We start from the raw sequence: 26,431 nt of genomic DNA on the forward strand, positions 1-26,431 counted from the left end.
TTTTTTTTTTCTGTTTTCTTTTCTTTTCTTTTTTTTTTTTTTTTTGAGACAGGGTCTCCCTGTAGCCTTCCCTGGCCTGGAACTTGCTATGTAGACCAGGCTGGCCTTGAACTCACAGAGATCTGCCTGCCTCTGCCTCCGAGTGCTGGGATCAAAGTCGTGAACCACCATGCCGGCACAAATTTCTTTTTCAAAACTACCACATACTGACTACTTTCTATGAGCCAAGCATGCTTCCTATACATTTCCTATAGTCTGGGCTTTATTTTTTCTTCTCTCTCTTTTTAAAAAAAAAATTTATTATTTTATTTTTATGTGTATGAGTGTATTGCCTGCATGTAAGTGCACCTATGTTATACAATGCCCATGGAGGACGGAAGAATGTGTCAGCTCCCCTGGAACTGGAATTAAGGACGGTTTGTAGCTGCCATGTGGGTGCTGGGAATCGAACCCAGGTCTTCTGCAAAAGCAGTCAGTGCTCTTAACCACTGAGCGATCTCTCCAGCTCCAGTCCCTCTTTTTTTTGAGACAAAGTTTCACTGTGTGTTCAGGTGTGGTTTCTATTACTGTGGTAAAACGCTGATCAAGAAAAAGTTAGGGGAAAAAAAGGGTTAATTTCATCTTATGCTTCCAAGTGACAGTGCATCACTGAGGGGAGCTAAGGCAGGAACTGAAGCAGGGGCAGAAATCTGGAGGCAGGAGCTGAAGCAGAGACCATGGAGGAACACTGCTTATTGGCTTGCTCCTTTGGCCTGTGCTCAGTCTGTTTTCTTATACAACACAGGATCACCTGCCCAGTGGTGATATCACCCACAGTGGACTGATCCCTCCCACATGACTCAGCAATCAAGAAAAATGCCTCACAGATATGCCTACAGGCCAATCCAATAAAGGAAATAACCCAACCGAGGTTTCTTCTTCCCAGGTGTGTCAGGCTGACAACTGAAGCTACTCAGCACACTATATAGCCCTGGCTGGCCTGGAGTTTCCTATGTAGACCAGGCTGACCTCGAACTCTCAAGGCTCTACCTGCCTCTGCCTCCTGAGTGCTGGAATTAAAGACATATGCTACCAATCAGAGCCTCAGAACCTGAGACATTCTTGGTCCCAGTTTATTGATGAGAAAATTGAGGCATAAACACACCACACACACACACACACACACACACACACACACACACACACACACACACACACTCATGCATGCATGCATGCATGCACACACAAAGCTTATGCAGCTAGTAAATTTTGGAACTTTAATGTGAACACAGGCCTAGCTCCTGACTCCAGGAGCTTATGCTTTCGTTTTTTGCTATAATGGAACTACTCAGTTAAAAGGACATGAACATGTTTACATCTTTGAATACACTTTGCCAAATTGAATTTAACGTGTACTAGAAGATTTTTTTTTCTAATTGTGCTTGTCTGTGTGTGCACATGCATGTGGCTGTGTCTAGGCTCATGTGCCACACTGTGCTTGTGGAGGTCAGAGAGTGTGCTCTCTCCTTCCATCATGTGGGTCCTGGGGCTTGGCAGCAAGTGCTTTTACCCACTGATCCATCTTACCAGGCCCCGCCCACTAGAAGTTTTAAGGGTGCTCATACAGTCTCCATGAGCAATAACTTTTTCCTCTAAGATTATGTATACTAACTACAGAAAAAAATTCCTAAATGTAATTCAAGTGCGTCATTTTTTGGTTCCAACTTGCTTTTCCAGTCTTTGCCTCTGATAAATCTGTGTCCGTATTCCACAGGCCAGGGATGGGCTTTAATGCTATTCACTTTTTGTTCAATTTTGATCCTTTAGCCTGAAATACGTTGACATTAGACATCCTCCTACACAAATCCCACACAATCTACAAGGCCATGCACGTATCAGTCATTGATTCTATGAAGCCTGCCTGGATTCCCCTACTGGTCTGGCTCATGGGAGTTCCAAGTCCTTAGAGGTAGGGACCCTTTCTTGTATATGTTTATGACCCCTACTTTATATTAACACACTTCATATAAGTTCTGGCAAACTTTTGTTGAATGGATGACTAGTCATACCTTTGGGGGGCGGGGCTCCACAGGTTTCCTAACCCATGTGCATAGTTGGAGCAGTCTCTTTGGGTTGGAGGAAGAGTTTTCAAATTCTTTCTGAATGGACCTGAAAGATAGTGGCTGGGACTGAGCCTAGTGATACTGACAGTGGATTTGAGCTACTAGCATTTCCTTCTAAGGACAGGAACTCAGCTGAGATCATTCCTGGCTTCCTCACCTCTCCATTGCTTTTGGGACTACTGACCCACGACCAAGAACTTGCTTACTCTCCTCTCCCCAGCCCTTCCTTCTACCACAGAAAGGACCTAGTAGATGGTATCCTACGAATCCTACTCAGGGTGCATGGAAATAGGGCGCTAAAGGGAGGAGGGGGATCAGGTTAAGTTGGAAGATGCAAAGGAGATACAGTAGTTGGGGCTATAGCTCAGTGACAGAGCACTTGCTTAGGATGTGCAAGACCCTGAATTCCATCCCCAGCACCAAAAAGAAAACTTCCATTACTCTGCCTCTCAGGTTGAACCCTAACTGATACACACAGTAAAACCTCACCAGAAGGACTCCGGAGGAGAGTGGTGAAAAGGCTTATCAACCCCGCATCCCCACCCCCGACCACCCCAGCCAACACGAGTATTTTTGTGCCAGAATTCTCTGAGCCTCCTGGACCAGAGTTGTCAGAAGTGCTTAGCTTCCTATCTTTTGATTAAAAACAGAAGAAAAAGGCAGCAGCCCACAGAAAGACATGCCCCAGTGGAGAATTATGATCTACCTTAGCATACCTGAATCAAAACGACAGACCATGAAATAACGTGTTTTGCTCTGCATCAGCTGCCCTGCATGCCCCAACACTCAGCTGAGTGGCCTGCCACAATGATGATTTCATCTAGTACAAATCTTTGAGCAGCCCATAAATGCTTTAGTGGCAAAGCCCCAGAGGTCCTGGGATGGAGGAAGGTGGAGGTTCAAGTTGAAGGTGGGAGGAAACAAAGATTCCCCAGGAGGAGGAGAAAGCCAGCTACCACTCCCACCAGTCAGTTGGTGCAAGATGTCAGCAACACTATGATCACTACCAAGTGAGCCTCTGGATCCCAAAGGTTTGCCAACAAGAGGCATGGCAAAGCAATGGGGAAGTAGCCTGACTAAGGCTATGGCTACACAGACACTAAGCATGACAGTATAGAATATTCAGCTAAGATGGTCCTCTATTTCAACATAGTGAAGCAATCTACAAAAGCAGTCATCCATTTTTTTTACTTAAAACAAACAAACAACAACAACCAAAAAAAAAAAAAAACGTGTCTCACTCTGTAGTCCAGGTTTGCCTGAAATTTGAGATCTTCCTACTTCAGTGCTGAGATTATAGGAGTATACCACCACACTCAGCTATTTATTTGTGTCTTAGTGAGGATTAAGATTACACTTAGATTTGTTGCAAGGATCAAAAACTGTGCTCAGGTGGCTAGACAGATGACTCAGTAATTAAGAGCACTTGCTGCTTGTGCAGAAGATCCAGGTTTGGTTCCCAACATCTACATGGCAACTCACAACCTTCCATAACTCCAGTTCCAGTGGATCTGATGCCCTCTTCTGGCCTCTTCAGGCACCAGGGATACACGTGATGCACATACACTCATACATAAAATTAAAATAAATAAATATTAAAAACATGTGTTCAGACCAATTAAAGTCAAAATAAGGGTTAGTGTGATGGTTGGCTATGAGTGTGTTTCCAGAGAAGTTTAACTGAGAAGGGAAGACCCACCCTGAATGAGAGTAGTACCATCCCATGTACTGAGGTCCTGGACTAAATAGAAGAAAAGAAGCAAGCAAGCTGAACACCAGCATCCATTTCTCTTCCCTTCCTGAATGCAGATGCAATGTAACCAGCTGCCTCATGATCCTGCTGGCATGCCTTCCCTGCCAATGATGGCCTGTACTCTCAAACTATAAAGTCCAAATAAACCTTTCTTCCTTGAGTTGCCTCTGTCAGGTGTTTTGTCACAGCAACAAGAATGTAATTCATACAGTTACTGTGTTGGAAGTGCATCCACCTCCAGGGAGCTAGGAAGTTGCAAGACATTCTCCTCAGTTCACTTTAGTCTCAAGGGTTGTTCGCTTCTCATCTCTGTTGCTTTCTGGAAGTCCATGCTATGTCCTGTGGGCCAACTGCACCCCTCCATGTTACTCATGCTCCTGCTCCTCCAACATCACCTGAGGTGACAGGTCCTGGGCCAACTACCAGGTGCCTGACTCAGCCTCTCCAAAACTGGGGATTGAACCAGATATCCCCAGTAAGTGCTGCAGGACCCCTGTCAGTCTGTGTACAAGGATTCGCTTCTCAAGAGTCCTTAGTTATCCACACTCTGCTAGTTGCTGTGGAGTTACAGAAGTGGGAATATTCTAAGTTCCTGGTCACAAGGTGCCCAACAGCTAAAAAGAGATCTGATGAGCAGACAGCCTAAGACCTGTGAGGCACAGACAGCAAGAGAGATGAAAATGAGTACTACAAGAGCCAGGAAACTGCATAGAGGATGTATGGCCTGAACCAGAAGAGGAGGGATGAGCTAGGGATGGTGGTGGAGGAAGCACAAATGGTATGAGTGTGGGAAGTAGCAAACGTCATGACCTGCCATTGCTGTATCAGAGCTGTAGGAGAAATGTGATGACAGGGCTGGGTCTGGGATGAGGGAGCTAAACTCACTCTACAGTAAAGTGGTTCTCAGCAGTGAGCATGCAGCAGAATACCCTTCAGGGCTTCTCAGTGCATGTATTGCTGGGCTCTAGCCCGAGAAGTGCTTGTTCAGCAGGTCTAGACAGGTTCTGAGAATTTAGACCTGAAAAGAAAAGTAACTTGAGGACACTGAGGTCTTTTCATATACGGCCTAAATGTGCTATGCAGAGTGGACAGAGTGGACAGCCAAGTACCCAGAGAAGGGTTAGAGAGGTTTCTTAGCAAAAGTAGGGCAGGCTACACCTATGTAACGTGTGGCCCACACAAGCTGATGGAGAAAGTAGGAAGGGAAGGGTACATCCTAGTGGTGTGGCATGTGTCATAGGCCAGACAATGCCTAGGAGTTCAAGGGGAAATGAAGGCATATGAGATTCTGTTCCTGCATTTGGCAGCTGGACCATCTCATAGTGCTGGGCAGAGAAGACTCAACAAGGAGGCTGTGGATTCAATACGAGGGAATATAACTTAGCCTGACACTCAGACAAACCTGGGTTCGAATCCTCACTACACCACTATTTACAAAATTCCAAATGTGTCCCTCAACTCCCTGGCACATAAATCTCCGCTGTGATCTATCACAGTGCTGGCTCCCATGGAAGAATGAGAGTTAGCACAACAGCATACTCCCAGCACAGAGCAAACCTTCAGTAATATTAGCTACTGCTTTTATTTTCATGAAGTCAAAAGTTGTAGTACATCAACTTTTCACACATTTGACCCTTTCAACAAAGTAATGAGGTATCACAGGGTAATCATCTGTTCAGGTTTCCCTAAGTTAGTATGTGCCTGCTGTGCTGATTTAATTGTTAAAATCGCCTCTTTCAGTGGGGTGAGAGGAAAATGTCTGAAGGGGAGGATAGTAAAACATGTGTAATGTGAAAGTAGAATGGGAGACTACTAGTGGAAGAAAGGGTTAAAGGGAATGGGGGTAGGAGAGAAGGGAAAGATATGACTACCTTCATGGGGAGAAAAAAGAAAGAAAGAAAGAAAGAAAGAAAGAAAGAAAGAAAGAAAGAAAGAAAGAAAGAAAGAAAGAAAGAAAGGGCCAGTTTCGGGGGAAGATGTGTTGAGGGAATTGAAAGAAAGAAAGGGGAGGAGGGAGGGAGGGAGGATGAGAGAGGATAGTAGGGGTTATATAATTGTGGTGCATTATACAAGTATGATATTGTCAAGTTTTTATTAATTAAATTTATTAAAAATCACCTATTTTGGGAACATTTATCCACTGTTGGTGAGAGGGCAGGATGGTGTAGCACTATGGAAATTAGTATAGAGATTCTTCAAAAAGCTGGAAATCTATCTACCATATTATTCAGCCATACCACTCTTGGGCATATACCAAAAGACTCTATATTGTACTATGGAAGTGCGTGTTTATATATGTTCTTTGTTGCTCTTTTCATAATATGCAGAAACTGTAAACAATTTAGGTGTCCATCAACTGATGAATGGATAATGAAGGTGTGGTACATATACACAATGGAATATTATTCAGCTCTTTGAAAAGTTATGAAATGTGCAGGTAAATGGATAGAATTAGAAATAATCATCCTGAGTGAGGTAACTCAGACTCAGAAAGAAATATCCCATGTTCTCTCTCATAACTGGATGCTAGTTTTTAAAATTATATATAGGCATGTTTCCATTTGAAAATTCAGAGGAATCAGGAAACTAATAAATGGCCATGGGGGGCCTTCCTGAGAGGGGTGCTAGTTTAAATGGGGTGGTGAAGAGGAGGGCAAGGCAGAGAAGGGAGTATGGGGATGGATAACTAACACTAACAACCTTTAAGATAAGCCATATGAAACCTACCACTATAAAAGCTTCCTAAAGTATAAAGAATAAAAGGAGTTACCTTATAAAAAGAGGACATTTCCCATACTAGACACCAGAACCTAACAAAATAAAACCCCAATGCCAGGAATGAACTCCCTCTCTTGAAACTGCTGGCCAGGGGTTCCATAGACCCTCAAACAACATTGACCATTGCCCCTGCTCTTGGTTACCCACCAGAACTGGATGGTAAGACCCTATTTCTGAAGACACCACACACATGAGCTATAGAACAAACAAGGAGAAATCAAGCTTGTGATGACTTCAGAGCCTCATCTCTACTGGCCAGTGTTGATAGTTCTGGAAGGTGCTAAGTATGCTACCAGAATAAAAAAAAAAAAAATTAATCGTCATCCTTACCCAGCTGTGAATCCTGTGAACTACAACTGTCCTGACAAGATATACCCACCAGGGCAATAGTAGCATGAATATTATGTGAGTAACCAAACACTTTCTAATTGGATTTAAGGTCAGCTTCGTAGGGTGGAGCCCACAGCTGACACTGATATCAGGCCTAGGAACCTGAGGCTAGACTGGTCACAGACCATAGGCAGAGTCTAATACTGGTTTTCTATTAAATAGCTATAGAATTAAAATGAGTCTTTTTTTTTTTTTTTTGGTCTTTTTGAGACAGGGTCTCCCTGTATCCCCAGCTGACGTGGAACTCACTATGCAGACCAGGCTGGCCTTGAACTCACAGAGATCCACCTGCTTCTGCCTCCCAAGTGCTGGGATTAAAGGTGTGCACCACCACACCTGGCCCAAAATGATTCTTAATGAATGACTTATTGTTATAGGTTAATGTGGTCGCCGCCAGCTGCGGCCACTCCTCCGTTCTCACGGGAGCCGCTCTTTCGTTCTCACGGGCGCCACTCCTTCATTCTCATGGACATCAAGGCTACTCTTCTGCTCGTCCTGAGCTGAGGCCGCTCTTCTGCTTGCCCAGTGCTGAGGCAGCTCTTCTGATCGCCCTGTGCTACCTCCTGTTATCACTGCTTCTGCCCAGTCCTGGACCCCAGGGCTGGTGAGGAGACTGTGTCAGCAGAGCCACATTCAGACACAGGAGACCAGGTTCAGTGACACAGATCTGGTTTATTGCAGGAAGGCACAAGCTTTTATAAGGGTAGTGGTCCAATCACAGCACAGCAAGTAGGATACCTTATTAACATAACAGGTTTAGCGTCCTATCACAGTACAGCAAGTAGGACACCTTATTAGCATAACAGGTGTAGTGTCCTATTAGCATAACAGGCTTAACGTTCTATCACAGAATAGTGGGTAGGATGCCTCATTAGCATACTGGGTTTCAGATTACAGAGCCTGGACTCCTGGAAACCATGTGACCCTGACTGTTGCAATATCTAAGTGCTGCAATTTTGGATTCCAAGGATGGTGATTAGGGAGTGGCGAGCTCTAGGCATCAGTCTCATGATCTGCCAATGGGAACAAATGTCACAAGGCATTTCTTGTGGCTCCAGTGGTCGGGCCGTTGCCTCAGGCCTGCTGTATGTCTGTCAAAAGACTTTCATCCTAGGCTCAAGCCTGTGTCCCACAGGTTAATACATCTCTCAACTCTCGCCAGAGATCTTTCCTTATGCAGCAAATGATGATTGACACAGAAACCCACAACCTGCCAATGAGCAGAAAACAAGAGGCTACAGACTGCTTATCCTGAATAGGACACCTATCAAATTTCTACCTCCTAAGGCTGAGGGATCACTGCAGAAGAGAGACCAGAAAGATTGTAAGAGGCAGAGGTGGTGGATGATCAAGGAAACAGTTTTCCAGGCAGCTGGTCAGTTACTCATATGAACTCACAGCAATGGTGACAGCTTGCACAAGTCGCATGCTAACTCAAACCAGAGAAGTTCCCAGCATAGACATGGGGAAGTGAATAAGAAACATCAACCCAACCTAGGAATTTTTGGCACCCGATGGCCACTGGGAAGGGGACAGTCAGTCTCTTTCAAGGATGGAACTGTTAGTAGGTTAACCAGGCTCCACTGGATGGATCCATTCAGAAGGACATTTGGGGACACAAATTAGACACTATATGAATGTGTGTGTGTGTGTGTGTGTGTGTGTGTGTGTGTGTTTGTAATAGAGTACATTAAAATGGACAGGGGGCAGTGAGGGGAGGTGTGACTAGGGGAGGGGATCTAAATACCATCAAAATATATTGTATGAAAATCGCAAAAATTCAACTAACATTTTTTTTTTTAAATCACCTCTTTCACTCTCAAAAAATATCCTGGTTCAGAAAATAAGACAATGATCTCCTTAGTAGTTATCCCTCAGTTACAATGTGAGGTAAAGAAGCTACCCCAGGCTATGCAGTTCTTAGTGACAGATCTGAGATTTTGTATCCAGCAGCTTGACTAAAAAGGAATGCCTTCTGGAGGGTTTTGAAAGTCATTATTTTGCCTTTGAAGTACGGGGTGCACGCTGTCTACCCATCAAAGCAGAAGCCCCTCCTCAGATCAGTGGACTACAAGTTAGAATAAAGGGAAATGGGCAGTCAGCTTGGAGGGGTGAGACAGAGATGTGTGTGTATGAAAGCTCTGGTAGAGGCAGGAGAAAGCAAAAAGTCATCATTGGATCTCCACACACTCAGGTGTCTCTTCATTACTCCTGTCCTGGGAACCCTCTGCATCCATCAAAGCAGAACATTTCCCAGCCCCTCTGTTCCTCAGTGAGCACTCCATCAAAGCTCTGCAAAGCACCAAGAATCTAAACAAACAGAAACCCTATCCAAGGAAAAGATGCCACCAGAAGTGAGAGGACCTGCCTTACATAGAAACTAGCTCTTCGAGAGACTAAACATTCAATGCAGGGAACACCTGCCATATTATTTACCCCATCCCACCAGGTCTGTTCAGGCCCTAACTGAATGTGGCTTTAATGTCCATTCAGCTGTCCTGGGTATGCTATCCACTGTGGCATGATCTAAGGCAAACTCCAAATTTGACCCTCCCCGCCTGGGCTCATTTCCTGCTCTGCCTCTACCTTTGCAGTTGATTTCGCGTCAGTGACTGAGTTTCAGGGAGTCTGGGCTGATCAGCCTAGACAGGTGGCAACAGAGAGTAACTTCCTAAGGGAGAAGAGACCTATCATAAACCTGAAATGATTTAAGACTGTCTGCCTCCAGCTTCTCTTCTGCCTCTAGTACCTGTAAGCTGTGAAGGTGAACTCTGCCTGGAAACTCCCATGTCTGAGAGCTACAAGGATCTTTTCTGGATTTCTAAACATTTAAAATCACCTATGTGGTTACTTCAAAACCATCACTGTATTGCCAGATACTTGTAGAATAGAATTTAACATGCCAAAACATCTCCTGTTGTGGCTGCATTTCAGAGGAAAAAAAATAACCACAAAGGACTTTAGTAAAAGAACAAGATTCTATTAGAGTAGGAATAGAACTGTGAGATATTTTCTTAATAACAAACAAAACTGGAGTTTTCACTGTTTTGAAAACAATATAGGTTAAAGAAATATACAGTGACTTTTGGTTTAATTATCCATAACAATTGAGACATTTATTGAATTGTCATCTTAATTATGGCTCATTGATTAACTATGATACATGATTAACCTCAGCTCTGTTTCAGAAACATACTTAACAACAAAATCACATGAAATGTATATAACTGGAAAGTAGGCTTGTTAGCACTAAAACTTTCTCTTCTTTCTGCTGAGACTAAGAGAGCTTGAGAACAGCTAAATTCATTCAAAGTAAAACTTCATTTTTTTAGCATTTCTTTCAGCATTCTAAATCTAGCTCTAGCGAGTGACCTTACTGAGACAAGTCATACTTCTGGTCTTAGATTCTTCTTTCTCAGGATAATTGATGTTCTTTTCTTTCATACATTTGTATTTCCATCAGAGCAAATATTTGGATGTGTTTAGTACTGATAAATTTTTGCCTTTTGAGTAGCATTTGCTTTGAAAACAGCTAAAAGTCACTCAGAACCAAGTCAGATGACTAATAAGGGGAAATGAGCTTGATCATAATATGGTTTTCCAGGACTCAGAATGTTGAATACTTTAAAAGATTCTAAATGGCACCTTATCTCTCTTAGCCACTCTTGTGAGATTAAAAACAAAAGACACCACTATCCTCCTTACACAAGCAAAAGTTAAGTCTCAGTAGGTTTGGGTCTTCCTATCTGTACCCACTGCCCTTCCCTTGTGCCTCAATAAAACCCCATCCTGGATTGGTTGACTGCTTAGCTTCCCTAGAACAATGAACAAAGATGCAGTGAGCCTACTCTGGAAAAGGATTTTGTGGCAACCCTGACTGTCCCTATACCTGAATACCACAGGCCAATTTATGAAGAATGGAGATTTAGGGGCTGGAGAGATAACTCAGAACACTGGCTGCTCTTGCTGAGGACCTGCATTCACTTCCCAGCACCCACATGGCAGCTAACAACCATCTGAAACTCTAGCTCCAGGGGATCTGGTACTCTCTTCTTACCTACACTGACATTACATGACACAAGTGCAGTTACATGCAGGCAAAACACTCATACACATAAAAAATTTTAAAGTAATTAATTTCAAAAACAATGGAAATTTAATTCACTAAGGGCTTTGAGGCTGGGAAGTCCAAGAGCAGGGCACTAACATCTGGTGCAGGCTTTCATTGCTGCATCATGACATGGCAGAAACATCAGCCAGCATGCTAACTCACATCTCTCTTCCTCTTCTTATAGCCATGAATGCCATTTGGGGGGCCCCACCCTCTTGACCTCATCCAATGATCCCTCTCAAAGATCCTACTTCCAAATATCATTAACATGACTTTGGAGATTAATCTTCTACTCATAATATTTTGAGGGACACAGCCAAATCACAGCAGCATCCTTGACCCAGAGTTTAACATAGAAGCTTCTAGGCCCTGAGCTCTGGCATCCAGCAACCATGCCTCTTTTGCTCTAAACTTTCATAAGTCCTGAATCATCGTGGTTCATGGCATCTCTCACTTTCTTCGTAGGTCTGTCCTATACCCTTTCTCACATAGATCCCAAATATAAATCCTCAAAAAGAGTCTGAATAATTAATTTAACTCTTCACCAACAGCTCCATAAGACAGAGCCTTTATGCTGATCACCCATCATATGAACTCAATGTACCTCATATGTATCCATCAAGAGGGAAGGGAGTTTCAGCTAGAAGTGCATGGAGAACAGCATGGATGGCTATGGAGAGCATATGTAGACACAGCACTGATGGTGGTGATGCTGAAGACTATGACAGTGCCATTTACTGAGTACAGAGCATGTGCCTCTCTCCATGCCAAGCCTTTTGCGTGCATGCTCTACAAGGCTTGTAAACTAAGTCTGAGTTAAGGTGCCAAAAAGGTAACAGGACAGGGAGTATTTTAAAGGAGACATCTAAGATTCAGCTCTCCCTTGTTTTTGTCACTTTAAGGTACAGCATGGTTCTAATGGCCAAATGGACTCAGTGTGTCGCCCTTGTGCTCAAGGGCCTATCCAACAGTAACCTGGCACTCTTTTGAAGTTGTTCTTGCTGTGTCAAAAAAAAAAAAACCTTCAAATTTTCAAAGAGGCAGAGTTAGCTCTTTGAAATGATTTGAGAGGGCAGCCATGTCCTCTCCTCCAAGTATCTGTGATTCCCTCCTGAGAGGGTCATTCATTGGTATTTATTCATTTTAGGTTTGCTTGCAGCTCCTGGATCCAAGTAACCCTCTCTCCCGGTGTCCCCAGTAGCTGTGAGTACAGTTAGATGCCACTGAGTAGTTATTTATGGTTTTGAAAGTTGTCTGGGTTTCTAGATTAACCTTAGTATAGGGTGCACATTCCCATTTAAAGGGTAACTTTTATCAGTCAAAACCTTCCAAGGAAAGATAACAACTGGCTGAGGGTTAATGGGCAAGCCATCACAAAGTGTCTTTATTTTACCAGCTTCTTTGACAAATGACTCTAGCAAAACTGGATTTCTACTTATAGAAGAATGAAACTGAATCCGTATCTTGCTTCCTGCATAAAAATCAATTTAAAATGGATTAAAGATCTTAATGTAAAACCTAAAACTTCGAAGTTTGTAGGGGAAAGCATAGGAAAAACACCTGAATATACAGGCATAGGCAAGGCCTTTTTTGAGACAGGGTCTCCTTGTGGTCCCAGCTGACTCCTGAATGCTGAGATTAAAGATAGGTGCCACCACTATGTGGGCCCAGCACAACAAAGACATTTTGGGGGGTGGGGTTGGTGTTATTTTGACAGGATCTCCCTAGTCCCAGCCCACCTGGAAGTCATCATGTGAACCATACTGGCCTCAGTCTCTCAGATCTGCCTGCCTCTGCCTCCTGAGGGCTGGGGTTAAAGGTGCACGCCAGTATACCTGGCATCCAGCAAGGACATTCTTGTGTCTAGGTTCTGTATGTGATAGTGAACATAGAGTACTTGTCTTTCTGAGTCTGGCTTATTCTACTTAACTTAATGGTTTCCAGTCCCATCCATGTTCCTAATAATGTCATGATTTCATTTTTCTTTGCAGCTGAATAAAATTTCATTGTGTATATCTATTACATTTTCTATTCATGTGTTGATGGACATCTAGACTGGTCCCACTTCCTCATTACTGTGGATAGTGTGGGGAAAAAAAAACAGATGTGCAAGTGTCTCTGCAGTATATTGACTTAGAGTCTTTTGGGTATACACCCGAGAATATACCTGGTTCTTATTGCAGTTCTAATTTTAGGTTTGGAGAAACTTCCATACTAATTTCCATAGTGGTTGCACAAGTTTACATTCCTATCAGCAGTGAATAATGATTCACCTTTCCCTACATTTCTGCCAACATTTGTCATCATTTGTTTTTTTGACCATAGCTATTTTGCTTGGAGTGAGATGGGATCTAAAAATAGTTTGAATTCACTTTTCCCTGAAGGCTAAGAATGCTGAACATTTTGTCCAATTGCTTATTGATCATTTGTATTTCTTCTTTTGAGAATGGTCTGTTCAGTTCACTAGCCCACATACTGGTTAAATGATTTAGCTTTGTGGTCATTAGGTGTGGTAGCTCTTTATATGTTCTAGATGGTAATCCCATCAGATGGATCGCTGGTGAATATTTTCTCTAATTCTGTAGCTGTCTTTTCACTGTATCGTGTCTTTCGCTATGCAGAAGATTTTACTTTAATGTAAGTGGAAATTTGTTTTTTTGTCAGTCAGAAAACTATGAAATGGATCATGAGAGGGGAGGAAACAATCTTAAGGAAGGTGGAGAAAGAGAGGCTAATGGAATATATGTGACTATGTGCAGGAAGGAAAGGGACCACCCAGAGAGTGGGGAGGAGACGTTGGCAGAGGGGATGAATGAGAGCTAAGTATAATGACATATACGTATGAAAATGCTATGAAGAAACCTACTACTTTGTATAACTGTCATGCCAACTGTGTTCAAACAGTAATTTCTTCAGAGGCTTCCTCATGCTCCGCCCCCCCACTCCCAACTCCTACATTCAACCACACACAGAGCCACTGCAAAGGGCCACCTCTGTGCAGCATGCTGGGATGGCAGGTGAAACTCCAAAGCCTGGGCTCCCCTTTACGATGTGGTCCCTGAATTGTGCCATCTTCTACTTTTGGCCTCTGTGGCCCCACCATCCCCATTCCTGCATAGCCTACTTGGCTTTCTTCTACCCCGACTTGCAGGAGTCCTCCCATGCAGGGATCTCCACCCTCTTTCTCAACATCCTCTCCCACCTCCCAGAGGTGTCTCCTTCACCACCCATCTGGGCCTCCAACCCTATGTCTGTGCCCCCTACAAGGGTTCGGCACCTCTTCCCATCTGGGCTCTCTCTCTCTCTCTCTCTCTCTCTCTCTCTCTCTCTCTCTCTCTCTCTCTCTCTCTCTCTCTCTCTCTCTCTCTCTCTCTCTCTCTCTCTCTCTCTCTCTCTCTCTCTCTCTCTCTCTCTCTCTCTCGTCTATAGGGCCTGGCCAGTCCCCTTCTGCGCTGCCCTTCACAGAGGCTCCTAGACCGCGTGGTTCGGCGGTATGCTGAGGTGGCCGACGCTGGCAGCATCTTTATGGACCACTTCACGGACCGCGACAAGCTGCGTCTCCTCTACACGCTCGCTGTCAACACGCACCCCATCCTTCTGCAGGTACTCAGCAGTTTCCTCCAACAATTCTTCAACGAGCCCCCCCAGGTAGTGGTACCATCTTAGACTCTCAGAGACCAACCCTGGGTAGAACTCTATCCTCTTCTCCCTGCATGTGTTTGGGGCTGAGAATCTGTGTTGTGACTTTAGCAGCATCAAGAAAATGTTTGATGGCTTTTGCAGTATGGTGGCTAGCAAGGAAAGAGGTGTGGGAGCACAGGGCTGGAGATGTGGGTAGGAAGGTTCAACAGCTACCTTCACTGGTTGAGGCAGCTGGAGGGCAACTTTAATCTGTGCCTCAATGATAAGTAAGATTGAGCAAGCACAGGCAATAGGGAAACAGTCATTCAAAGATGCACCCTGTGGCTGTGTTTGGAAAGGAGTAAAGAACAGAAGTAATACAAATATCCATCAATTGGGGAGTGGTCAAATAAATGAGGATGCAGTAGGACCCAGGGTCACACTGGTCAAAAAGACAGAGGTACTTACCATGTGAACAAACATCCATAGAATGCCAAATCCCTCTGACCCCAAGGGTCAAGTCCCTGAAGTCATGTAATGGACAGAAAGGAAACCAGAAAGAGAGCAGAGCATATGAAGGAGGAAGGGGAGGAGAAGGGGATGGAAGAAGGGTAAGACGAGGAGAATGGGGGGAGAAGAAGGGAGGGAGAGTGGAAAAGAAAAAAGGAGGGAGAACTGTGCTTGGTGGCACGTGCTTGTAATCCTAGCACTTGGGAGGGTGAGGCAGAACAATCGTTATGAGTTCCAGGCTACCCTTGGGCGATATAGTGAGTTCAAGGTCAGTTTGGTTACATAACCAGACCCTGTCTCAAAACAGAAAAGAAAAGATGAAGGTAGAAGAGAAAGGAGCCACAACAAAGATGGTTCCTAAATATTAGCCAAACAGCTGGCTGACTGCACAGTGAAATGAAGACTGTCAGTTCTTGAGCACCTGCTACCTGCCATGCATTCTGCCAAAGGTTGGCTATCAACACTGTCAGTTAATGCTCACTACAAACCTTCTGGAATGTTATTACATCTCCACTGTTGAAACAAAGTTAGTTGGGACTCTCAGACATGAAGTGTCTTGACTGAAGTCACTTAACCACTGTCAGCCAGGGAACCCAAACCCTGAGGTGCTTGATGTCAGAGATGTCACAGGCCATCCTCATCCTACTAAAACCTTCCTGGTACTGTTGGTATTTGAAATACTAATGGCGGAGGAATTGCTGCTTGCCCTGGATGCTCACAGGTCTTCTCAGAGGTCTCTTACTAACATTATTCTAACCATTGCCAGCACCCTGGTTACCATCCAGGCCTGGTTCCTGAGAGAGCTTGGCTGGGACCATGTTTGCTGAGATAATCTACTCTGCCCAGAAAGGGTATGGCATGGAGCCTAAGAATGGCTTTGTAACTGGACATTTTGACAGGCACAGTAGGTCCTTGGAGACACGTAGTGCGTCAGGTCCCTCTGACCAGGAGAAACACAAAGAACAAATGGGCATGAGCTCTTCCTAACTTGACTTAAAAGGGACAGAGGGTTCCAGAAAATTATTAGAAAGGGGAATGGCTTTGAAGTCCTTGTTTTGTTTTCTGTAGAGCTGGGGATGGAACCCTGGACCTTGTGCACACTAGACAAGTGCTCTACCACTGAGCCACAAGCATAACTTACCTTTGTTTACTTAGGAAGAAAAACAAGGGAGAAAGTGGTGGTTACAGTTTTTGTTAGTTCACCCATAGTTTAAGGAAACATCAGTTCTAGATACCACTGCATTTAAAAAGGGTGGGGGGGGTCAGGAAAAATCCAGCTAGGATTTTCTCCCCACTTTCCATCTTACAAATCCAGAAGTTGGGAACTCTTACATAGAGACGGGCTGGACTATGCTTCCCTGGACCAGTGTATTAGTCTACTTGGGAGGTTCCAGACAATTGAGAAGCATCCTTGAGTATTCAGCAGGGACGTTTCCAAGGGCCAGCTACCTGCATTATACTTGACCTAGCCCAAAGCCAGGTACTTGTGTTGTTCTATTTGTTTGTTTATGAGTTCTGTTGCCCAAATGGGCCTCATCCCTCTTGCCTCAGCCCCCCTGAGCTGGAACTGTAGGTGCATGCCACCATACCCTGGACGCTGTTATTTATTTTTTCTCTTTAAGTTACCCTGAATGTGATCCTTTATTATTTTTCCTATAGCCTATTCTTAAGCAGTGATATCTGGAAAATCACAAACTAGTCATTTTTTTGAGTGATACTGCTCTTAAAATAGACATAGTCCCCCGAAGCCAAGGTACCACAGAAAATCCCTGTAGGTCCCTCAGCCTTCTCAGGCCCCACTTGGAGACACTGTTGAAATCTGATCCACTGCACCAGAAAGAGAGGAGCTTCCTTCCTTCTTGAATCCTTCCATCAGCAATACAAAAAGTGGGGGAAGGCCAGGCCCTTGTCATATTTCAAGAAGTATAAAAAGATGGTGTGACACTTCATTGGTGTGTTCTTTCAAACCTGGAATGGCAGTGTAAGGTTGATTTTTGTCTATGCTGTCCATGAGAGGTAGAAGTAAGCTGTCTCCATGAGATTTCTTTCCCAATCTCTAATGCCTACTCCTTCTGGATTGACAGATCTTCCCTGGGGCGGAGGGTTGGCCCCTGCCCAAGTACCTGGGCTCCTGTGGCAGATTCCTGATCAGCAGCAGCACCAGACCACTGCAAGAATTCTACAATGCATCCCCAGAGCAGGCTGCTGACCTTGCCTACCAGCTCCTTGGGGTCCTGGAGTCCTTGAGGAACAATGACTTGAATTATTTCTTCTACTTCACCCATGTTGAAGCAGGCATGTTTGGCATCTTTGACAATGGGCATCTGTTCATCCGAGATGCCAGCGCACTGGGTGTCATCGACAAGCAGGAAGGTACTCAACGTGAGCAGCTGAGGGGGACAGGGGAAGGGTGACAGGAACTAAGGAGGAGGTCATACTGTTGGGCTTTTCAACTCTTTGGTTGTTACAGAGCAATCCGAATTTGGGGACTATTAGCTGTCGTGTAAATTGTCCTCTCACCCCTATTTGAATTTCTGCTCCACCTCCATTTCTAAAGGGAAAGTGAATTTGGCCTTGCCCATGGTAGTATGGCCCCCAATGAACCCTCTTTATCTCAGTCATGAACAATTTGAAGGCCCTGCTCCCCCCTCAGAAATTTTCTCCTCAGGTGATCTTAGTCTAAGAGTTAACTATCTGCCTGACACACCGTACACTTTGCAATCCATGTTGACACACTGACTTTTCTATGAAGTTTTAAAATTACAAAATGCCAGGTGTGGTGGGACATGCCTTTAATCCCACACTTGGGAGGCAGAAGCTGGCGGATCTCTATGAGGTTGAGACCAGTCTGGTCTCCATAGTGAGTTCCAGGCCAGTCAGGGCTACATAGTAAGGCCCTGTCTCAAAAATTAAAATAAAATTACAAAAACACAGAATCAGATGAGGTATATAAGTAAACTGTTTCTCACTCTGTACAAAGGCTCTCCCAGTGTTCTAGAACCCATTAAGCATCCCAGTTCTCAAGGCGACCAAATTCAGAGCTTGATAAGAGAGTACAAAAGATTTTCTTTTCCCATTTCTGACTCTTTAAACAAATACTACAAAAACAGAAAGAAATTATACTCCTTAATTTCCCAATTTGCTTTTATTAAGAAGAACAAATTAGGGGGCTGGAAAGATGGCCCAGAAGTTAAGAGCACTGGCTGCTCTTGCAGAGGATACAGGTTCTATTCCCAGCACCCTCACGGCAACTAACAACCCATCTGTAACTTCAGTTCCAGGGGATGCAATGTCCTCTTCATGAACACTACATGTCATGGGTGCACTTGCATACATGCAGGCAATACATTCATACACATAAATTAAAAATAATAAATAAAAGAAGAGGGGCTGGAGACATGGCTCCATGGTAAAGAGCACTGGCTGCCCTGGCAGAAGACCCCTGTTTGATTCCCAGAACCCACATGCTGGCTAACAACTGTCCTTAACTACAGCTCCAGGGGAATCTGATGCTCACTTCTGACCTCCACAGGCATTTCATATCATGGGTGCACTTACATACATGCAGGCAATATACATACAAAAATAATAAAATGTTTTAAAATTTTAAAAATTAGAAAGAAGAATCAAATTAGAAGAAAGGCTGATTCCAGCAAGTGCAAATTAGTCAGCGTCAGCCCCACAGCAGCTTGCTGAATGCACATCCTGGATGATCTGTTTCTCCCTGACTTTCCCTCTTAAATGGGCAGTGAAAACAGTCCTAATAACGTCCTGACTTCCTAATTCAGTAGTAATGGGAGAGTGAAAACGTGACTGTGACTTCTACAATTATAAGCCCAGCTCCTGATAGGGATGAGTGGGTTTTCCATGTTTGGCTAACACCCAAACATGGAAAGGAAAGTGTTTCTCCAATGCTATTCTCAGAAGGGAGTTATGTCCCTGAGCCCTAAATCTTGTGGTGACAGGGAAATGCTTGGGGACTAAACCATTCTACCCAGCAATTCTAATTGGCAGTGCCTTCCCCCAGGGAGAATAGGTTGTAGAGTGTCTGATATTTTCCATTTCTCTTCTAGGCAGCCAAGTAGTTGCCCTGGCCAGAGAGAACCAAGACATTTTTAGCTGCCTGGTTTCCGGTTGCCAGGTCCAGCTGCCCTCCTGTGACACTATCCCTGAGAAGCAAAGCCTGGTGCTGGTGTGTCAGCAGTTGCTGCCTCAACTTCTCCAGGGGAAGTTCCCCTCCCCAGTACAAAAGGACATAGACTCTGCCCTCACCCAGTGCAGCGACTATGCCTGCACAGACCCAGAAGTGCTCAGGGCCTCCAGCCGGCTGAAGGACATCTTGAGACCTCTGAGAACCTGTGACCCTAGATTTGCCTACCGCTACCCAGACTGCAAGTATAGTGATAGGTTCTGAGTGACTGGCACCCAAATAGCCTGAAAGGACAACCCACATGTTCCTCCATTTGGGTTTGGGTTACTGCCAAATTGGAAGAAGCAAGTCCATCTTAAATAGTTAAGCACATTCATTTGCCATGGAACACACAAACTAGGGAGAGAAACTGTGTGACACCACATGATTGGCACCATTGGCTGAGACATGATGGCAGAGTCAGGAAGAGGACATTGGAAGGCCCAGGTGTGGACACTCGATATCTTTGAACCTCCATTTCCTCTCAGTCTACTAGACTCTCACAAGTGAAAGAAGACAGAGATGTGAGGGGCCTGGACACAAGCTTACGACCCACAAAGCATTTTCCAGAAGCATGTGAGAAAAGTCCCATGAGACTGGTATGGGTGGAAGGTAGGGTAAAGGCAGGGCTTTAGACCACTGGAACTTTAGAATCAGACAAGGGGACCCCCCATCCTACTCTCTTGCATCGGCAGGGAGAGGAGACTACAGGTCAAAGTGATGTGATCACTCACTACCAGCTCCTGAGCCCTCTGGGCACCTGGGACACCTTACAAATGTACAGAAGACACCCCAGGAAGAAGGAAGGGGCCAAGAAGAGAAGGGGACCAACTGAGGCCAATGTGCTTGACCAGGTCCTCTAACAAGCGGGTGTCAAAACAGGACTACATGGGTTTCCTTAGAGGTCATGCCTGTATGGAAAGCAAGAAGGAGGGGCCAGGTGAAGGCTGAAGAACAAGTCAGTTTACATTCTGACCCCAAGCAAAGAGTAGGCAACAGAGGAAAAGTTGTTGGGATGTAGTCGAGGCAGAATGAAGGGATCTCTTTTCTCCAATAAATGAACCCCTTTTAGTATTCCTGTGGGCTCAGGGCTGGCCAGTACAGGCTGTGGGAAGTGTGATTGCAGCCCAGCTGCAAAAACAGATTTCAGAATACAGCAGCTGAGCCACCAAATCAGTCCCATTGCTCACTGTAGCCACAGCCGGGCACCAACACCTGCTCTCTCCATGCCACAGGCTGCAATGCATAACCCTAAGCAGTCTCGCAATTTTCATTCAAATGTGGCCTTATAGGTCATTAAAAACATTTTTTTCAAAGTCAGCCAATAGAATACAATTTATTCAACAATTAGTTGGTTGTGCCTTTTAAATATTTAACCATGTGGGTCATGGGCCTCCATGTATGATCTTACCCTACTTCTTTAACAATAGCAAAGGGTTGCTCTAGAACCCAGCCTCCCAGGCAGCCCTCTACTCCTGGGGACTGTTCAGTCTTCGCCTTTCCTTCTACCTCTGAACCAGTACCTTGAAGGTCAGAACACCTGGCTTAACAGGTCTCACTACGGATGTGCAGAAACTGAAGCCCACAGAGGAAGAGTGACTTGCTGGGATAGTTCTGAAACCCTCCCTGCCAATCCATGCCCTTATTGCTTTCCCCATCAGCTTCTGACTCTCACCCTGGACTATTCAATTCTAATTGGATTCACATTTAAAAGTGGATTCCTAAAGTCCTATCTTCTTGTTTACCAGGTGGCCTTTCAGGATTGACATTTGACTGCTCTGGATATTGTGGTATGTCAACCACCACAGTGAGGAGGACAGGCCAAGCCCTTGCAAGAGCAGGCTTGGCCTGCCCAAGAAGCATTGGAATGGCTGCCCTCTGGCTGGCTGTGGGGGATGAAGTCTGACCACCTCTCCCACCTGAACCATCTGCTCTCTCCCAACTGGCTTGATTCCTTCCAGTCAGCCTCCTAGCAGAGCCTAGGAAAAGGGCCATAACCCCATACTCTCCAAAGATAGAAAGGAGCATAGGGTTGCCCCCAAGACCCTCCAGTGCATGCGCCAGGCCCAGTGGGACCATGGCTTTTCCTCTGCAAAATGTTTCCTCATGATGAGTGACTTTGAATGAGGCCCCCAGGGAGTTAAGAGATGACCCATTCCTGGGCCTGAAGTAACCCTCCTCTTGCCCCTCTACCATGTGTCTGTGGGGAAGGTAAGAAGGAAAAAGTGGCCTGCAACTCAAGAACATTCCTTCAGAATCATCATGTAACCCGTGAAGATGCTGAGTTGAGGCAGGAACCACAGCCCTAGACTCCTTCTGAATCAGAACAAAGAGATTTTGTGTCTACTTGATGGAGTCCCAAGAGAGGGCAAAGAAAAAACTACCCGTCTGATTTGGAATAGCCTGGAAATGGCTCCCAGCTCCTGATTTTTTTCCGGTTCAGGAGGTCCCTTCTCTTTTAAATATTCAGGACGGAGCAAATGTGCTGTTCTTGTCAGCATGACTGAAGATCACAGGTTCCATTTATGTGCCACCTCCAGGAAACTTCCTCCCTACCCCTGCCATCTGTTGACCCTGTCACTCCCTTTCTGTGATAGACACAGAACAGAGCTGTCCAGGCTCCCAACTTGACAACGGGTAACTATCTCCCCAGTGCAAGAGTGTGGTTGGAAGGCAGCACTGGCTGTCAGCCCTTTGGGCTCTACTTTGGCCACTTGGTGGCTTCAATGGAAGCCATACCCTTCCTAAGGCATATCTACATTCAGTCACTGGGCTTGGTGCGGTGTGATGGCCCAGTCAGTTTGACCCACTTAGCTCCAACTCTGATAGGCAATTCTTATTCCTGTACTCTCTATCCAGCAAGTTGAGACTCTACTGGGCCTACATCCTAGTCAAACTTCTCTGTGCTTATCCTCTTCCTCTGAATTCCTTTCACAGGTGTTGATTAAACAGGTTGTGTCCAGTAGTGGCAGAAATGATGGCTCTCAGAAAGGCATGTCCGCATCTTAATCACCAGAACCTGTGACAGTTACTTTATGTAACAAAAGATGTAGTTAAGGATCCTGGGTTTCCCCCAGATTGTCTAGACAAGTCCTAAGAGCCAGTCCATGTGTCCTCATAAGACAAAGACTAAGGAAGTTTTGAGAGAGAAGAGGAGGTGATATGAAGACAAAGGTCAAGTGTGGAATGACACAGACATACCGAGGAATTCCAGCAGACAGAAGAGGCAAGAAATGGACTCTCTTCCAGAGCTTCCAGAGGAAATGTGCCACGTGACATCTTGATTTCTACCTAGTGAAACTGGTTTCAGATTCCTTACCTCCAGAACTGTGACAAGAATACATTTCCACTATTTTGAACTACCACCTTCTTGGTAATTTGTTATAGCACCAGCCAGAAATCAATACATATTCCTAACTCCCCTAGGTATCAGTCTCCAGAGAAATCAACCTCCAATACTCAACTCCAGTCTACCCTGATCAATTGGAAAGTAAGATCTGGGCTGAGGCTGTAGCTCAGTGGTAGAACAGTTGCCTAGCATGCTCAAGGCCCTAGTTTCAGTCCCCAGTGCCGCAAATGCATGACGTGATGTGGAGGCTGTGGGATGCATTCCTATCCAAAGCCAACAGTTTCCTTCCTCCACATGCAAAGCTCTATGCATCACTGAAAACCTGCCTGAGTTTCATGTTGATGTAGAGCCTTTCCTGATAGGCCAGCCACTGGAGATCACTTTCTGAACCTTGTCCCTGAACTTCTGGACCACATTTCTGTGCCCCATTTGAGGCTGCCTCCAGAAAGATCTGCATCATGCTTGGCCAACCAGCTGGGAGCTTCCTGATCCTGGGGGCAATGTGGAACATTTTGTGTTCCCCATAGCAACAGAGGGATAGATCCAGTACAGATGTTGGGGAAAAGCTCTGAGAACAAGGACTGCCTTCTTCGGCCCTTTTCACTGTGTTCTTTGTACACCCTACTATACACCCATCAGACAGAGCCACATGTCCTCAATAGCAAGGAGACAGATGAGTCAACACTCAAGAGCCTTCAGTCTGAAGAAAATTAACATCAAGTATTCCCTATTCCCTGGAATTTGATAGGAGGCATTATTTTACCAAGTTATATCAACCACACCTTTTAGCCTAGAAGACTAGCTATCTGATTTATGGAACCCAAAGAAAAATTAAAATGTTAGGTCCACTATTCAGAAATCACTAAGAATTGTAAGGTGAGATAGCAGAGCTAAGCTCAAGCCCTTTCCAATTGAATAGATTGCAAACCCACCAAGGAGGCCCATGGGAGGAAATACAGATACAAATCATCCTTACACTTGGCATTGAGTTTTGCTGTCATTTGCTAATTCATTCAGTTCCCATACCCAAAGAGAGAAGATGTGGGATGGGGGTGTGAAATATAAAATATTTAATAATTGCCATGCCAAAGGCCTATGAGAACAGTCTCCCAGCTGCAGCTATTGGGAGGATCAAACTACAGCCCAGCCCACAAGTGTGCCTCCACAGGAAGATGCTGGCTTTAGTGGTTTGTTCTGTGAGCCTGAATATTTTCTCTGGAGTTAAAATACTTTGTTGGAATTGTGCTTTGGGGGAAAAAATCCAGAGCTCCAGAATCAGACAGACCTGGTATCAAATGGTGACTATTCTGGTTAATGTGTAACTTTTCCCACGTTGTTTACCTTTCAGGGTATAACTTTTTGCATGTATAAAATGGGAAGAAAAATGTTTACTCTTGCAGGAATAGTGTCCTGTTTATGTAACATGATGTCTCTATTTGAAGGCAAATGTAGAGAAAGAGCAGATGTCCTCCTGACGGAAAGGCTTTCCCACACAGCTAGGGAAAGCACAGTGCCATCTTGGAGGGGAGCCTGATCCCCACCCTAAGCCTATATTTCATCCTAGAGGTGCCACCACAACACCTCAGGCTACTGGACAGTCTGACAGTTGCCATTTTTGTTGTCTTCCCCATCTGGACTCTGGGTCAATCATAAAAGGCTGCTGGACAGTTGCCATCCCCATCTCCTTCCCTGGCCTGACCCCTCCAACAAGCTTAAAGGGAATTCTCCAGAGCAGGTGATACTGGGAGACTTAGCAAGTCCACCTGTGCTCAGTGTACGAAAAGTGAGGACACACTGACCCAATGTGATAGTCCCAGGCTTTCTGCTGGTTCATGGAGACATGGCTCCCCACTCACCTTGGGCCTGTTGTCCATATATATTGACCCAGTTGAGCTCACAAACACACAGGATATTTTCTGATTGGTATGTGGCTCTTTGAGGACAACTTCAAACCATATGAAAATACCAGTGCCCAAGCAGGGGACCTGAGCATTTGCAGATATAACAGCCCTCCAAGAAAGCATTAGAGAAATTGCCCAGCCAAGGCAAGCTGTACAAGTGACCCACTCATTAGAGCTTTTTGAAGAGGCAGGTAAGGAGAGAAGAACACCCCATTACTACTTGAGTAACCAAGGAAAGGCTGCAGGCCTAGACCGGCCCTCAAGCCAAAGTGGCATCCCACAGGGAGAAATTGGCCCTAAAAACAGACATGCCTGCCTTTGAATCCTGCCGTGGTCCTTCCTGCAGAAATCAGTACATCGAAGTTATTCTTTGCGATAATGGTATTCATTGCAACTGAGAGACAAACATATCATTTCTGATGAGTAAGCAGTTATGCACTGTAATTGCATATTAGATACACCCTAAAGGTGGATACACAGGACAGAGGCTGGATAAACTACAGAGGATCCACATAATGCAGTGCCATACCCTGTACAGATGAACTGTGGAGGGCTCTGTGAATTCACAGGATACAGTGCTAAATGGGAAAGAACGACACTGTCTTTTGTGTAGGAAAGAAAGGATATAAAACCCCACTTACATGTCTGCTCACTTGAAATGTTTAAATTGGATGCTGTGAGGAACTGAGGGTAATTCTATAACTGCATGTCTCAATACATCCTCAGTACAGCACAGGAAGAATGAAGCGAGTTAGAAGCTCTGATTAGAAAAGCAACAGTCTTCACTTGGTTTCTCCTATGACCCAGGCCAGGGAGGGGGGATGCTTGGTCATTCGGCTTAAACAATGTTCATGTTGTTGTTTGTGTTCAGACGTGAGTACAAAGTGGCCTTGTTTTGTCTTGATCCATCCTGGTCACAGAGGGGCTTTGTTTGATGTTGGTATTCTGAGAAATTGTTTATGTCCAAAGGGAAGATGAGAGCTGGTCTCTGAAGGCCAGGCCAGCTGTGGGCAACACCGAGGCTAAGGCTTAACTAATGATCATGCCAATCCAATTCCAGCTCTCAAGGGTGCTCTTCTCCTCTGTAAGACAACTGCTAGAATTCAAATTAGGTGTATGGGTCAATAAATAACATTTTAATTGGTGTTAATTTCTGCATGTCAGTGGTAATTTTGGTTAAGTCATGTGTTAATATTAGGGGAAGTTGAGTGAAAGGCGTTAAAGGGACTCTACGTCCTATTTTGGAGCTCTGTCAGAAGTATAAAGGGTTTCTTTTTTAACATTTACTCATGTGTGTGTGTGTGTGTGTGTGTGTGTGTGTGTGTGTTAGACAACTTGCAAGAGTCAATTCTCTGTTTCCACCATATAGGGTCCTGGAGATGGAACACAGATCACCAAACTTGGTAGCTTTACCTGCTCAACCATTTCACCAACCAAAAAGATTTTTTTAATTAAAAAAAATTCCTTAGTATATGAAGCAGAAATCACTTCAGCCACATGTGAAGAAGTTGTCCTGCGTATCAGGGTTGTACAGTGTTGTGCAAAATAAAGTACATATCTCAAAATACCAAAGCATTATCTGTGAGACAAGATGGCCTTGACTATGGCACAGAAACAGCTGGAGTCACAGGAAGATTCCAGTCTCTCCCATGGGAAGTATAGTTTAAGGTAGTGTTAATTGGATGGAAGCATCTTGCTCCATTTCTATTGTTTCTCTTTGATCCAAT

At 44.7% G+C, this 26,431-nt stretch overlaps 1 protein-coding gene across 1 annotated transcript in view; it reads left to right on the top strand.

Annotated features, from left to right (window-relative positions):
• The window catches only part of Dipk2b (divergent protein kinase domain 2B), a 45,325-nt gene extending 19,471 nt beyond the window's left edge, over positions 1 to 25,854 (top strand). Inside the window, exons 3-5 of the mRNA XM_008830247.2 lie at positions 14,564 to 14,737; positions 17,350 to 17,638; positions 19,339 to 25,854. Coding sequence (XP_008828469.1) covers positions 14,564 to 14,737; positions 17,350 to 17,638; positions 19,339 to 19,679 — 804 coding nt within the window. The 3' untranslated portion in view covers positions 19,680 to 25,854. The remainder of the gene's footprint in view (positions 1 to 14,563; positions 14,738 to 17,349; positions 17,639 to 19,338) is intronic.
• The last annotated feature ends 577 nt before the right edge of the window (positions 25,855 to 26,431 follow it).

The sequence above is a fragment of the Nannospalax galili genome, unplaced genomic scaffold, assembly GCF_000622305.1.
Source record: "Nannospalax galili isolate Female #2095 unplaced genomic scaffold, S.galili_v1.0 scaffold575, whole genome shotgun sequence".
Taxonomy (NCBI): Eukaryota; Metazoa; Chordata; class Mammalia; order Rodentia; family Spalacidae; genus Nannospalax; species Nannospalax galili.